The sequence below is a fragment of the Pinus tabuliformis genome, chromosome 9 (genome assembly GCF_031772625.1).
Source record: "Pinus tabuliformis cultivar Carrire ecotype Pingquan chromosome 9, CPIR1, whole genome shotgun sequence".
NCBI classification, from domain to species: Eukaryota; Viridiplantae; Streptophyta; class Pinopsida; order Pinales; family Pinaceae; genus Pinus; species Pinus tabuliformis.
Genome location: NC_142307.1, coordinates 528,975,230 through 528,990,694, shown reverse-complemented (window position 1 = coordinate 528,990,694; position 15,465 = coordinate 528,975,230). Strand labels below are relative to the sequence as shown.

General features: G+C 41.5%; 1 protein-coding gene across 2 annotated transcripts in view; it reads right to left on the bottom strand.

Annotated features, from left to right (window-relative positions):
- ATVPS33 (Sec1/munc18-like (SM) proteins superfamily) overlaps window positions 1-15,465 on the bottom strand; it is a 457,978-nt gene that overhangs the window by 332,954 nt on the left and 109,559 nt on the right. For both annotated transcript variants that reach the window (XR_016263097.1, XM_089441389.1), the window contains exon 10: window positions 10,873-10,967. Coding sequence is in view for 1 of the 2 variants with exons in the window: in XM_089441389.1 (XP_089297515.1) it covers window positions 10,873-10,967 (95 nt within the window). In the remaining variant the exon portion in view is untranslated. The remainder of the gene's footprint in view (window positions 1-10,872; window positions 10,968-15,465) is intronic.

The following is a 15,465-nucleotide window of genomic DNA, read 5'->3' as shown; positions in this document are numbered from 1 at the left end:
GGGGCATATGTTTGGAGAGGATGGAGTTGATTTGTGGGCCTAAACCCAGAAATGTGACAGAGTTGAGAGGAATTTTGGGCATATGTACCTACTACAGGTGTTTCGTGAGGGGATTCTCTCAATTGGTTGCACCCCTTATAGGCCTCATGAAAAAGGGGATGTTTGAGTGGATAGACACAGCTTAGGAGGACTTTGAGCGCCTCTAGGTGGTGATGAGTACATGTTCACTTTTTGCACTACTAGATTTCTCACAGCCCTTTGTTTTGGAGTGTGATGTATCTAGCAAGGGCATTGGGGCATTATTAATGCAGCGAGGCCACCCCATAGAGCATGAGAGCCGAAAGCTCTAAGACAATGAGAGGTTGTATTATATCTACAATAAGGAGACGTTGGCCATAATGCACGCATTGGCCAATTCCGGCAGTACCTAGTGGGCAACAGGTTCAAGGTAAGACTGACCACAACAGTCTTCGATTCTTTTTAGAGAAGAAGGATCTTCAGGAGAGGCAGCAGAAGTGGGTCAATAAGATCCAGGCTTATGATTTCGAGATAAAGTATGTCAAGGGCAAGCAAAACATAGTGGCAGATGCACTATCCAGGAGGTCTGTGACACTCTCACTTATGGATATCACCCAGGATTGGAGGGCATAGTTCTTGGTGGAGTATTCCAAGAATTAGCAGGCTTGCGAGATCTTTGATGGCACATTTGGAGATGACAAGTAAAGGGTGATGGATTAGGTGATCTACTATAAGAACAGGATTTACTTGGTGTCTAGGTCACAGCTCAGGGAGAGGATCATGCAGGTGGCACACGATTCACCCATGGCAAGACATCTAGACTTCCTCAAAACTAACAGGATTATCAAGGAGCGCTTCAAGTGGAGGGGTCTCAAGCGGGTCGTCATGAAGTAAGTACAGGAGTGTGAGGTTTGCCAGAGGAATAAGGGGTAGCAGAGTCATCTGGTTGGTCTATTACAGCCTCTCCCTATTCCAAAGAGGAAGTGGGGAAGTATCTCCATGGACTTCATCACAGGTCATCCAGTTGCACAAGAACGTCTTTAGCTCACTTCTTCACTATACCATCCACGTCTTTAGCTTCGCAGGGCCTGAGCTTTTCTTCAGAGAGATATTTAGGCTGCATAGTCTTACGAAGACCATCATCAATGACCGAGACAGCAGGTTCATGGGGGCATTTTGGTAGGAGTTGTTCATATTAGTGGGTATTGAACTCACTCCTAGTACTAGTTACCATCCTTAGACAAATAGGCAGACAAAGATTGTAAACAAATCGTTGGAGGGTTATCTGTGTAACCATGTGACTAGGGAGTGGCACGCGTGGGAGAAGTGGCTACACCTTGGAGAGTACTGCGACAACACTACCTACCACATGTCTATCAATATGTCACATTTCCGTGCGTTTTATGGTTATGATGCATTATCGTTTGCTAACATGGTTATTGGAGACAGTCCGGCCCCAGGGGCTAAAAATTGGGTCCAGGAGAGCGAAGATATCGTCAAGGATCTCAAGGATAACTTACAGAAAGCACAGAACTAATGAGAAATCTAGGGCATGAATAGTTAAAAGATTTCTTTGCTTGATAATTGCTTGTGATATACTTTTACTTCTTAGCTTATAGTCTTTTCTTTGTTAGGTTATTATTGTGTTCTTTTCATCAAGACAATTACCAATATGCACAATAAAAGACAAGTGACACAGAATGTAGGCTTGTCAGTTAGGGCCAAAACCTCTCACCTCTTGAGAGGAAAACCTGATCAAAAATCTTCCTCTAGATCTTCAATTGACGAGTACCAAGACCATGACACAAGCCCTTGACTCTAGTATCCTCCCAAGAACCTTGTCACTAACCTCGATGCTCTGCCTCTTCCTTCTCTCCACTTCCTTCTTGATCTCCAACTGCTCTTCTTGGCTCTTTCTAGAGAAACTCGGTCTCTATTCTTTACACTGCTCTTTCTCGGCTTCCTCTAGAGAATCTCAGTCTCGACTCTCTAGGCTTTCGCTGATCTTCTCTAGAGAAACTTGTCTCTAGATATCTATCTCGGTCACCCAAAAGAATCCTTCTTTCACTGCGAAGAATAAACCTCTCCTTCACTTGCCTAGAAGAAACCTTCTTCTTCACTTCCCCAAAAGAAACTTCCTTCGCTGCCCCAGAAGAAACATCCTTCGTTGCCCCAAAAGAAACCTTTCCTTCGCACTACCGAGAAGAATCTCTTTCTTCGCTTGATCCAAAACAATCTCTCTTCGCTATGCCCAGAAGAAACCCTCTTGTTCTTCCTTTGCACTTCACTTTGTAGCCCCTTCTTTGCATTTCTTCTTCACCTTTTCTTCGCACTTCTGCTTGACCAAAAGCTTGTCGAGTTTCTTGTCGTAAGTGAGGCTGAGTGTGGCTTATATATACACCTCCACACATGTCCTTTAGGCCGACATGATCCCTAGAGGTTAGGTCGACTTCTTCCAGCATGTTCTTCCATCGTTGTAGGCCGACTTGAAGAGGATGAGTGACAAGTTCTTGGAAGATACTTTACACAGACAATATTGACCTTTTACAAAGTGTAACATGACTTCATTGCATGACAATGCCTCAATCATTTTATGACTAGATGACAAATCATTCCTAAAGACTCTCAATGGGAGTCTTGACTCAAAAACAAAATCTCTTGCTCTTGAAACCCATGAAGCAAGTCAATATAATAATTTTATTTTTCTTCTTTACATCTCATTACATAAAATCATTATTACATGTCATTATGAAGACCGAACCTAGTTACACTTTTCAACAAAAACCAACAGAAAATGTATCCAGACCGGCACATAGTTGAGAGGTAGTTTGAGGTTGTGATGTGGTTTATCTACGCCTCTAACCATACGGGCAATCATCACTTAAGCATAAGGGAGCCGAGAAACTCAAACTATGATTCTACGGGCCATACAGGGTGACCAGGATAGTTGGGGAGGTGGCATACAAGTTGGAGCTTCCTCCAGGAAGCAAGGTACACAATGTATTCCATGTATCATGCTTGAAGAAGGCACTAGGACAACAAGTCACAGCTACTACAAAGTTGTCACCATTAGATGATGAGGGACATCTAGTGCTAGTGTCGGAGGCTATTTTGGAGGGCATGAGAGGAAGCTCGGGAACAAGAATATTAGGGAGTTCTTGGTCAAGTGGAAGGATCTACCACAGGACGGCATTACATGGGCGAGTAAGCAAGTGCTGCAAAACCCAGCATTGAAGTTGCTTGAGAACAAGCAAATTTTAGCAGGGGGGTTGTAATATCCCCAATTTCCTAAGACGCTTAGGAAATATTACAATTTTTGACAATTTTGACATCAACAACAATTTTGGCATTTTGAGTTAGGAGAAAGGAGAAAATTGATTTCTTAGTGGGTTGTGAGGAGCACAAAAAGGGGAATTTGCACTCCCTTAGGAAAAGCGCACTTATGGGAAGAAGAGAGAAGAGAGAAGGCATACTAGTGGAGAATGGGGCCCACGACGAGAGAGAGAGAGAGAGAGGCAACAAGCATAAATAGAAGATGAGGGCCTTCATTTGTGGTCTTTGTCATTTTAACTTCAGAATATCAGTTCTCTTGCAGTTGCTTAGCTCAAGATTATTAGTGTTGCTTAGCACAAGGATATGCAAGCAAAAATCCAACCCTTCTTTATAGAACCTTGAGTGTCTCCCTAGTAGGAAGGAAGGAGACTGTTTCGAGCTCTTTCCAAATTGTTCATTCTACAGACCAGCCAGTTGTGCGCATTTTTCTGGGCACAAAAGGCAACACGTGGGAGCAAATTCGAGCAGGAGGAAGAAGTTGCTTGTTCCAGAATTTTGCGAGAGGAACATCTACCTTGAGAGCAAACTTTCCTTTGGGTTTTGCAGGGCTGGAAGTGACGCTGGTTGGAGGGGCAAATTTGCACAATTTCTGACCTGTGCAGGGGCCTTTGGTTGGGCTTGCACAAGGGTTGAAGGACAAGAAAATTGGGACTAAGAAGGACTAGAGAAATAAGGGAATTTCTAAGGAGGAATTTGCAAGAGTTGTGGAGGGAATTTGAGGGGAAATTTGGGAGCATCCTACAGCATCCCACTCTACAGTGCATATAGAAGAACAAATTGGGCAGCTAGCATAATTTAGGGACCTCCGGGACTATTGGATTCACGTTGTTTAGAAGACATTGGGCAAAATGTTTATCTCGTGTTTTGATGGGTCATCGAAATGCTCAGCCAAATCATGGGTTCAAAAGTTGGACACATACTTCAAACTACATCAAATGACACAAGTTGATGCCATTAAGTTGGCTATATTACAATTGGACGAAGAGGCCTATGAGTGGTGTTACCATGGGTTAGTGACCTTGGGTCATGCCAGCATAACCTCATAATCTGAGTTTAGCCAGACTCATAGGATGCTTTGACAGGAAGGATCCGGAGATTCATTTCATAGAGCTAGCACAGCTCAAGCAAACTGGCAGTCCAGAGGCACATATCTCAGAGTTTCAGAGGTTGACAGTTATGGTCACTGACATATCTGAGGTGCGGCCAGTGATGTTATTAACTTATTTGTTGACAAGCTATCTAAGCCTCTACGTGGTTGGGTTAAAGGTTATCAACCTGCCTCCTTACAGGATGCAGTTAGCAGAACTAGAGATATGCAAGATGTGGTTCCCAATACCAAATTTCCTCCAAAGACATCCTTCCCTAAAAAGGGTAAAGAGGCTAAACCCTTTCAAAGGGAGTACACCAAGAAATCAAAGTTGGATGAGGAGACCCAAAAGGAGTTGGGAAGAAGAAGCTTTGTTTCAACTGTCAAGAGCCTTGGGCGTTAGGTGACAGATATGCAAGAAAGGACAAGCCGAGCAAAGTGAACTGCATAGAGGTATACTCAGACAAGGATAGTGATGACGAGGATGTAGATTCAGGACAAGGGTAGATACAAAAGCAGGGACATCTAGCAACAAGTGAGGAATCATTACAGGCTGGGGCTAAAGGCCCTGTTATTGCCTCCATGTTAGGATTTCCCATATACCATGTATTCAGAATCAAGGGGGTCATGTTGGGGCAGAAGGTCATAGTGTTGATTGACATCAGGACATTCCACAAATTTATAGATGCAGCTTTGGTGGATTAGAGGGAGATTCTGACAGAGGAGTTTGATGGATTCACGGTGGTCATGCCAGGTGATCATCAAATGGAGTGCATTAGATGGGTCCCCAAATTATAAATAACTATGGGGAACTACACATTAACGGATGACTTCTTTTTGGTGGGCGTACCAGATAACAATGTGGTACTCGATGTTTAGCGGCTTTACTCCATTGGGAGATACACTACTGATCAAAGGAGGATGGAGATGGAGTTCACAGACCATGACGGTCAGAAGGTAGCTTTGCAAGCCATGCATCCCTATCCACCCAAGATAGTATCATGTCAAAGTATGTAGGCAATGTTGTAACATGGGAGCATAGAGTGCGCAGTAGAGTGCTACATTTCTCACAGAAGACAGTTGGGGCAGCGTTGAAAGTATCCAAATGACATTTAGGTACTACTCTGCAAACATCAAAAAAAAATCGCTGACATTCCTCCAAATAGACCTCCAGATTGGGGATTTGAACATGTGATAGAGTTGCAAGGGGGGCTGCGGGCTATTATAACAAGCCCTTATTGTCATCCCAAGGTCTATAAGAACGAAATTGACAAAGCTATCAAGGAGTTGTTGAGATTGGGCCACATTCATCCTAGTTCTAGCCCCAATGCTTCTTTGGTGGTGATGGCCAAGAAGAAGCATGGCACCTTGACAATGTGCATTGACTATCGAGCACTTAATAAAAGGACAATCAAAAACTGATACCCCATTCAAAGGATGATGAGTTGATGGCTGAGTTGAGGGGGGAAAAGTATTTTTCAAAGATAGATCTTCGCTCGGGCTACCAATAGATCTGAGTTTCGAAGCAGGTTATCTCGAAGATTGCTTTCGGGAGACACTACAGACACTATGAGTTTCTGGTTGTGCCATTTGGGCTAACTAACACACACAACATTTCAATCTTGTATGAACCATGTGCTCAACAAACAGTTGCGTAAGTATTTGTTGGTTTTCTTTGACGACATTCTCATCTATAGCAAAACTTAAGAGGATGACCTCAGGCACTTGGATGAAGTCTTGGGAATTTTGGAGGGAGAGGTGTTTTATGCAAAAGAGTCCAAGTGCGAACTTGGTATGACTAAGATGCTCTATTTGGGGCATGTGATCAGGGAAAACGAGGTTCAGGTGCACCAAGAGAAGATCAAGGCAATCATTGAGTGGCCTACGCCAAAGAATGTGAATGAATTGAAGAGTTTTTTGGGCCTTTGCACATATTACAGGAAGTTTGTTAAGGGGTTCTCACAGCTGACAGCACCTCTTATAGACCTCACAAAGAAGGGAGCTTTCAACTGGTCCGATAAGGCACAAGCAACCTTCAAGAGGATGAAGCAAGTAATGAGTTCATGCCCTGTGCTGGCACTTATCATATTTCACTCAACCATTTGAGCTTGAATGTGACGCTTCGGGGACAAGGATAGGAGCAATGTTAATGCAGAATCACAACCACATTACATTTGAGAGCCGCAAACTCAAGGATTATAAGCAACATTATTCTATATAAGATAAAGAGATGTTGATCATTATGCATGCACTAGCCAAGTTTAAACAGTACCTAGTGGGGAAGAGATTTAAAGTGAAGATTGATCATAACAACTTACGGTTCCTCATGGAGCAAGAGTTGAGAGAGAGGAAGAAGAAGTGGATCAACAAACTCTAGGCATACGATTTTGAGATTCGGTATGTGAAGGGCAAGAACAATGTGGTAGCAGATGCCCTTTTCAGAATGCCATCCACCCTCTCTCATGGAGATTATGTGAGACAATAAATCCATCTTGTTGGTGGAGTATTCCAAGAACAAATTTGCTTGTGAGATCCTTAATGGGCTAATCCAGGATGACAAGTACCATGTCGTTGATGACATTATTTACTACAAAGACCAGATTACCTGGTACCAGAGTCTCAACTCAAGGAAAATATTATGCACAAAGCACACAACTCGGTCCTAACAGGGCACCCATGGTACTTGAAGACATACAGACAGATTTGGGAGACGTTCACGTGGAAGGGCCTCAATACAAATGTGTTGAGATTTGTGAGAGAATGCAACATCTTCCAACAAAACAAAGCAAAGCAAACTGACCCGGCAGGGTTGCTTTAGCCACTTCCCATACCGATGCAAAAATGGGAAAGCGTTTCCATGGATTTCATCACGAAATTGCCACAAGTGTAAGGGAAGGATTGTATTTATGTGGTGGTGGATAGGCTCGCAAAGTTTGCACACTTCTTTGCCATATCTTCCAAATACTCAGTAACACAGGTAGCAGAGTTGTTCTTCCAAGAGGTGTTCAGGGTGCATGGGTTGCCTAAGACCATTGTCAGTGACAAGGATAGTAGGTTCATGGGAGGATTATGGTAGGTGTTGTTCAGGCTAGTTGGGATGGAGCTAATGCCTAATACTAATTACCACCCACAAACTGATAGAAAAACTGAGATAGTCAACAAATGTTTGGAGGGCTATCTCATAAATTATGTATCCGGCCAACAGAAAGCATGGGTTAAGTGGTTACACCTAAGAGATCATCGTTATAACACCACTTACCACGTGCCAATTAGAATGACACCCTTCAAGGCCTTGTATGGATATGAAGCCCCGACATTCGTGGATCAAGTATTTGGGGATAGTCGAGCCCCTTTAGTGAAGGATTGGATTTAGGATAGCCAAGACATACTGCAGGTCCTCAAAGACAATTTCTAGACAGCTCAAATCCAACAAAATGTCTATGCAAATGAGCATTGGGTAGAGCGTAGCTTCAAGGTTGGTGACCTGGTGTATATTCGTCTGCAACCCTACAAGTAGTCATCACTCAAAATGAAAGGGGCAGAGAAGCTGAAGCCTAGGCTCTATGGGCCCTACAGGATTGTGAGGTGTGTACGGGAGGTGGCCTATGAGCTTGAGCTTCCAGAGTGAATGTAAGATTCACAATGTCTTCCAAGTTTCTAGCCTCAAAAATGCTTTGGGATAACACGCAGTCACTTTTGCTGAGCTTCAACCACTGGACAAGGAAGGGGAGCTAATTCTACTTTTGGAGGAAATTTTGGAGGTGAGGGAACAAAAGCTGAGAAACAGGATGATAAAGGAGTACCTAGTGAAATGGAAGGATCTACCTGTTGAAGATGCTACATGGGGAGGGGAGCAGGTGCTCCAACATCCAGGGCTAAAGTTGCTTAAAGACAAGCAATCTTGGGTGGGGAGGATTGTAATGTCTCCATCTGCTTAGGAGTAATAAGGAAGGGGATCCGCTAGCCTAATAAGGTTACCGTAGGCTAGGACAAGAAAAATTAATCAAGGGAACATGATTCGCCTAGGAGGAGACATTACAAAAGCTAAAGTGATGGAAAGGATACATGGGTTCTAGGCTAATGAAAAGTCACTTTTAAATTATAAAGTGAGAAACCCACTAAAGTAACTATTAAAATAAAAGGGTAAAAAGGTGGCAAAAAGGCAAATAAGTTATAAAAAGGAAAAATGAGGAGTTTCTCCTCACTATTGCATTTTCTAACTTGATATATAGAAATTTGGAGAGCTCTTGAGGAATAGTCTAGGGTTTTTGGAAACCCTCATTGTCGCTTGCTAGTTTTGGTGTTGAAACTATACATTTTAGCTAGTTTGGGACCGGGATCACTCAGATTTTCCCATTGTACTTCAACGGAGAAGAAGATAATAGCAGAAGTTGTTCTCATGGTGTTATCAGTTGAGGGCCGAGTTTCTATATCTCTTATATAGGCCAAGTTTCCAAGCTTCCTTTGAGGGCCAAGTCTGCCATATATCAGTGGGTCGAACTTGCTAAAGAAGAGGTCGAGTGCAGGGTTTCATTGGAGGTCGAATCACTGATGCATTCTGAACATAAGACCAAGTTCTAACCTTTCTATGGCTGAGTTTCATCTTTGTGGCCCAAGTTTTCCCCTTGCACAGGGGTTGATTTACCTCTTGTAGCTGCTGGCTGAAGCTGAGTGTCAAGTGGGGCCGAATTCAGTAATTCACAGAGGGCAGAGTTCACTCTCATCTGCTGGCCAAGTTTGTTACCCAAATATGCTGAGTTTTATTTGCTGAAGTGACCATGAGATTCATTATCTGTTGGCTGAATGGGCTGGCAATTATACACAGTCATTCATGGGGCAGACATTCAAGAGAAGGGGGTCAAGTCACTGCTGGTTAGTGGTCTGTACTCACAGCCTTGCATGGGACTGATATTCTAGTGAAAAAGGGGTGGAGTTACTGGCATTCTGAGGCAGGTATCCTTGAAGAATATATTGCTGAAGCTGCTCATAAAAGTGGACTGATGTACTGAAGATTACACTGCTAAAAACAAAAATCAGGTTTCTCTTTCCATTGCACACTCCTATCTCCGTTCTGAGTTAATGGAATGACTGAGTATTGTTGAATCTCTTCCTATAGTGGACATATTTATGTGGCATTTGTAGTTCTGAGTTTGTTATAAACTATATTCAGTTGAGTTAAAGTATTTCCATTGCATGTTTTTGGCACTGTGTTTATCTCTTTTGGAATATATTGTAAAAAGTGCACCTACAGCCACTTGTATCAAAACCGTTTGATGAATTCACACACTAGAAACTCAGATAAAACTCAGAGAGTAAAGGGGAAAATCCTCAGATATTCCATGGGGGTATCTTACATCCCTTTAGGGCAAATCTCCTCCTCAAGTGAAGTCCATTTCACTTGACATACAATGAGCCTCTCCTTGGCTCTCCTCTATTTATCCTTTTCCCTTGGGTCATTTAGGAAACTGCTAGAACTTAGGGTTTTAGCCTCTCAACCCATCAGAATAAACAACCACTTTCTTTTGGTCCTAAACCCACTCATTTGGGTCCAAAACCCCAACTCCGGGTAACTTGCCCAACCAATTTCTTTAGGAGGGATTTGCCTCTCAGAAATACCTTCCAAGCTACCCAAAATATAACACAAATAATAAATGTACCTAACACTTCAATAAACGCTATACTGCTGACATAAGTTAGCATAACCATACTGATCTGAACTATGGCAAATACATATTCGACAATTTGTGCTCCTTATTATCAACATCACTTCATCGATCAGTCTAGGTAGTAAATATTGATCATATGATGCACAGTAGTACTAATGGTTGCAGGCCTGTGGTGGCAATATGCCAGGCCTATCACAATAGACAGATCTACTATACAAAGCTTGAAGCAGAGAGTTTTCCAGAGTCCAGACCCAGTAGAAATTACAGGTGAATGCCTTCATGCAAAATGTTTTGAAGACATTAATGCATAAAGGTATTCCCTATGATTCCCTTAAAACGTAGTAGTTAGTATTGCATACATGTGAGCATGAAATGATAGTATTGACACACATCCCAAGGGCATATCAAACACAGAAATCATAAGATCCTATCAGAAGGTCTACTCTTCATCATGACTGCAAGATATAAGATTCAAAGCCAAAACATAATAAACATGCCACAGTCAAAAAGTCATGTCAATAAAGCAAAACCAATCAGATTATGTTGAAGGATATGTTAAAGCAATCGCACACACATGTCAACATAGCAATTATCATTCTCTTAATTCAGGACCATACCAAAATAATATGGTGAAGCAATCCCATACGCACATCAACAGAGCAATTACACAGGACCATACCAAAATGTAGAAGCATTGACAGAAATCAAATAGCTTCATAGAGAAACAAAACCTCCTTTCATTACCTTAGTCAAGACAAATAAACACACCTGGAATTCAGTGGTATCTTCATTTTTTTGCCACCCTGCTGGGCACCCATGACTGATGCATCCAACTCTACTGCACCATTATTGATATGTAAGAACTGTCAAGGAACAAAAAAAAAGTTGCAGTAAATAGACAAACTGGATAACTATCCACAAAACTGAAATACACTTCTGGAAATGCGTAACTGCGGTGATTGATGAAAGAATGCACATTCAGATAGGATTCGGAAATACTATTATACTTCCCTTCACAGCATCAATTTTGCTGCCAATATGTTTTACTGCTCTTAAAAAAAAATTAACGGTTTCCTTAATCTCATTTGCCTGAGACTGTTTCTGAGCTAATTTACAGGTTCTAGATGTCATCCTTCATCTTCATTATTCTTCTCTAAGCTTCTATGCATTATACAAGAAATACAATCTCTAAGGCGTCAGAAATCAAATTCACAATCTCATACTGGCCAGACGCCAAATTTCAAATCAATTCAGTCTCATCACAGCATTGATAGAAATGACCACAAAGAATGAAATTATTTGGAAAACAAGCAATCCTTTTGAATTCAGGAGTTCCTTCAGTCGTACTAAAGATATGCAAGAGAACAGCAGCAGGACCGGCACCATGAATACCAGAAAATTATTTTGGAGAAAATCAAATCCCAGTTAAATGAATTTAACTGTAGACCCCTATACATCCTTCTTTAAGCAGCTTATCTAATAGTAATAAAGAAATTCAGATAGAATTTGCTCAGAAAGGACAAAAGAAAAACGTAAAATAAGGAATAACTTGTAAAAAGGGAACCAAACAAAACAAGAAATGTGACTTCACGACATCCTTCAGAAGGACTCTGAAATGCATATTCCAACCCTGTGTCATCTTCCAAGGTGGACACTCTAGTCTCCAAAGGCACATTTGACTCCACAAAAATGGGCAACAAACACTCAAACAGGGCACAGCCCCTCCATGACAGTCCTAATGTGCAACACCTAGCCTCCAAAGACTTCCAAGAGGGACATGTTCTAAAACCAATCCCACAAGGTATGCAAACAAGCCCTTCAAGTGGGTGTTCAGCATTCAAAAAAACTATCAACAAATGCAATCTTCCAAAACACGTCAGCAAAGCTCCCAAAGTGTGGGCATGTGAGGATCAAGATTCAATGTTAGATGGCTAACCTCCAAATGGGAGACCCCCTCCAGCAATTTTATTCATGAATAAGCTGAAAATCAGCTGGAGCGAGCCCCTATGTTGGATAGAAAAATGATCTGCCCACCAGAAGGATGCTATCACTAGGATTGTGCAAAGCTCAGTTGAGCTTGGACACCCCTTGGGATTCCCACAAAGGTGGCTACCATCTTCAACCCCCTCCCCACAAGGTTTGAACCTGAGACCTGGTGGGGACTACACTCTACACAAACCAAATAGTCTACACCTCATGGGTTAGGAGACCTCCTCCAACACTTACGTAAACAAGTAAACAAACCTCCAACCAGCCATCATGAGGGTAACACCATTTCAAAACCAGGTCAGCTTCAAGTCATGTGTAGAGGTCAGCCCAATTCAAAGTTCAAACCTTCATTTCCGGTCAGCCCCAATCCAACTATGTATTTTAGGCCGACCCAATTAAGTTTTCCTTGAAAAAGTTGTTGCACATTCATTTATATATATACCACAAATCCTCATTACTTCCCATAAGTGTCCCTTGAACTGTTGCCCACACTCACACACATACCACAGAAACATCTTCATCATATCAGCTGAACCATGATGCAGTTTGGGGTGCCCAATCACATCTGGAATAGTGCTACAGCAATCTCTTCGTTATCAGGCACTGCTTGAAGGACTCCTGAATCAAAAGGCGATTTCCACTATGCCTTCCATGAACCCAACCTATGTGACTGGAGTTCTGTTGCAGCATCTTGTCATTCAAATACAAGGCACAATCACATGTATCAATAGAAGCCAATCAGCCAACAATGATGTTTAGTGTAGCTAGATGCCTATTGTCTCTGTGGCATCCACATCAGACTCATTATCGCTTTTTCAAGCTTGGTCATACGAAGGCTGTCTTTAGTAGATAGCAATGCTAATAATCTCTCCTTCAATCTTCAAAGTGGCCACAAGCTTTTTTGAGAGTTCATTCTTCTGCTCAATTAATGCTACCTGGGGCAGATCCATCTGCAAGCCTTGGATCAACAGATTGCTGGTTATACATAGGTGTCACCAACAGTTCTACTAATCTATACTTATTTGCAGTTCGTGCCCTTTTTATCCATTGAATATACTGATATCCAATTGTGGCATCACTGCTGAGTTCTCCATCAAATTAAAAAAAAAAAAACCTTGGACTACCTGCTTGCTTAGCCTGGGACATATCTCAAATTCATGCCCATTCTTAACAACAAATTCAGACAGAATTTCCATATCCTGAACCCTTATCCATACACAGGGTCAATTGTGCAGCCCTAACAACTCTTCCTTTCATACGACAAGCAACATCTTCAACATTTGAATCTTGACTCTGCCTCAGAAGCATCACCATCCCTAACTCAGTCCAAAAATCTTCATCATTTGTCACTCTACATAACAGTGGATAGCATGCTTCTCTAAGGAAGAACAATCATCTTCAACCTCCTTGAGGGTCTTCTTTTTAACATTTTTTCTTCACCCTAACTAAGGGTTGTCTTCTTCTGAATTACAGTAGACAATGCATAATATCCCTGTTTTCCATCTCTTCTTTGTTGATATTGACTTCATTCAGCACAACATCATCTAAGCCTCCATTTCATGAGCTCTACCTTTCATTACACCTTTCTTGCCTAAGCATAACAGCTAAGTTGTCAGTGGCATTACACTGATCCTTCTATTGAACCAATCCCACTTTCTCAACTTCTATCAACGGAAATAAACCTTGTTCTTTCACACCCATAGCAACCATCTTTCCACCATTTTGTCAAGAATAAAAGACCTATTATTGCTGAAATTTATATGTAAGTGCAAGCTATTCTTCATCATATTACTTATCCAAAGCAGATTTTTCCCCAAACAAGAAACACAATAGATAAATTTAATCATTACCATTTCACCTCTTTGTTGAATCAAGACATTTCCCTTTCCTCTAATTCTGTATTCTTCTCTAATGCTCAATACAACAGAATCAGACTGAGATTTATCCTCTACAAAATCAATGTTATATAAAAAATAATTAATTACTAGTTATTAGGCAAAGGGCATGATCAGAGATCATGCCCATTCACCAAGAGGCACCCAAGGTAGTATAAAGCCAGGGGCCACCCACAAATTGTAATCATTTTTTATCTTTTCTAATAATAGTAAATATGAATTTGCCAAATTTGTAAGTTGTTTGTGCCATTTCGTATCAGAGCAGTTCGTTCTTGGTCTAGAGCTACACAGTCCGGTTTCATTTTGGTCACAGTTTCATTGTTGTTGTTCGACTTCCCTGTCATCTACCCATCCCCACTGCCTCTATAGTTCTTGTCTGACGTCCAACACTTACCACTCATCTGTCCCACCATTCGGCCATCCACTCGTCTGTTCCACCATCCAACCACCTCCATCACGCAGCCACCTCGACACCGCCATACACCTTTGACTCCACCTCCCGTCAAACAGATTTGTCCACCCCACCTTCATCTCCTCGACCTGTACCAGTGTATATAATATCACCGATTTTCGTAAATATCACAATATTTTCGGGGAGACGAAATATCACCGAGAAAATATGGTGATATTTTGTCTCCCCGAAAATATCGCGATATTTCCGAAATATCGGCGATATCTCGGGAAAATATCGCGCTACGATGCAAAATATTGCCATGAGACAGTAAAAATTGCCGCCGCGGCTGTAAAAGTCCGATTTTGTTTTTTTTTCAATCATTTTCATTTCTGATTACTGGAGAAGGAAGGGGAGAGTTATGTGCTTGCTGCCAAGGAGGGTTTGAGTGCTGAATAGCTATAAGCTTGAAGAACAGTGAGACAATTTCATTTCTTCCATTCACAAGTATGTTCAAATAAACCCCTATGTTAATGAATTTTTTGATAGTTTTAGGATTATTCTTGCTTGCCTATTTGCCTACAATCATTTTGCTTGTTTTCTTTTTCCATTTGCTATGATTTTCATGCCCATGAGCAAATGCAAGGGTTTTAACCTTTCTCCATATTTGGAGAGCAAACTCCATTTTTGTTTTAACTTTCAAATACACCCTCTTATTGTCATTTATGGTTTTTCATTGAATTCACATTGCAAATAATGTAGCAAAAAAAATATTTTGTAAAATGATGTGGTTATTACTTATTAAGTTATTAATTCCAATTTGTTTTGGTGCCCTAGGTTTGAGTTAGCTCACTACAAAATTCAAATATGCCATAAGCCTTGGACCCATTTTGGGAGTATGGGGACCCTGATGGTGGGACAAATCGAACATCATGCAAATTGTGTGGGACCAGGATGACAGGAGAGGTTACACGACTGAAATACCATCTGGCTAGACTCACTGGACATGATGTTGGGATTTGTACAGTTTCTAGTCCGGAGCTTATACAAAAAGCTCTTGAGGCAATTGATGAAAAAGATAGAAAG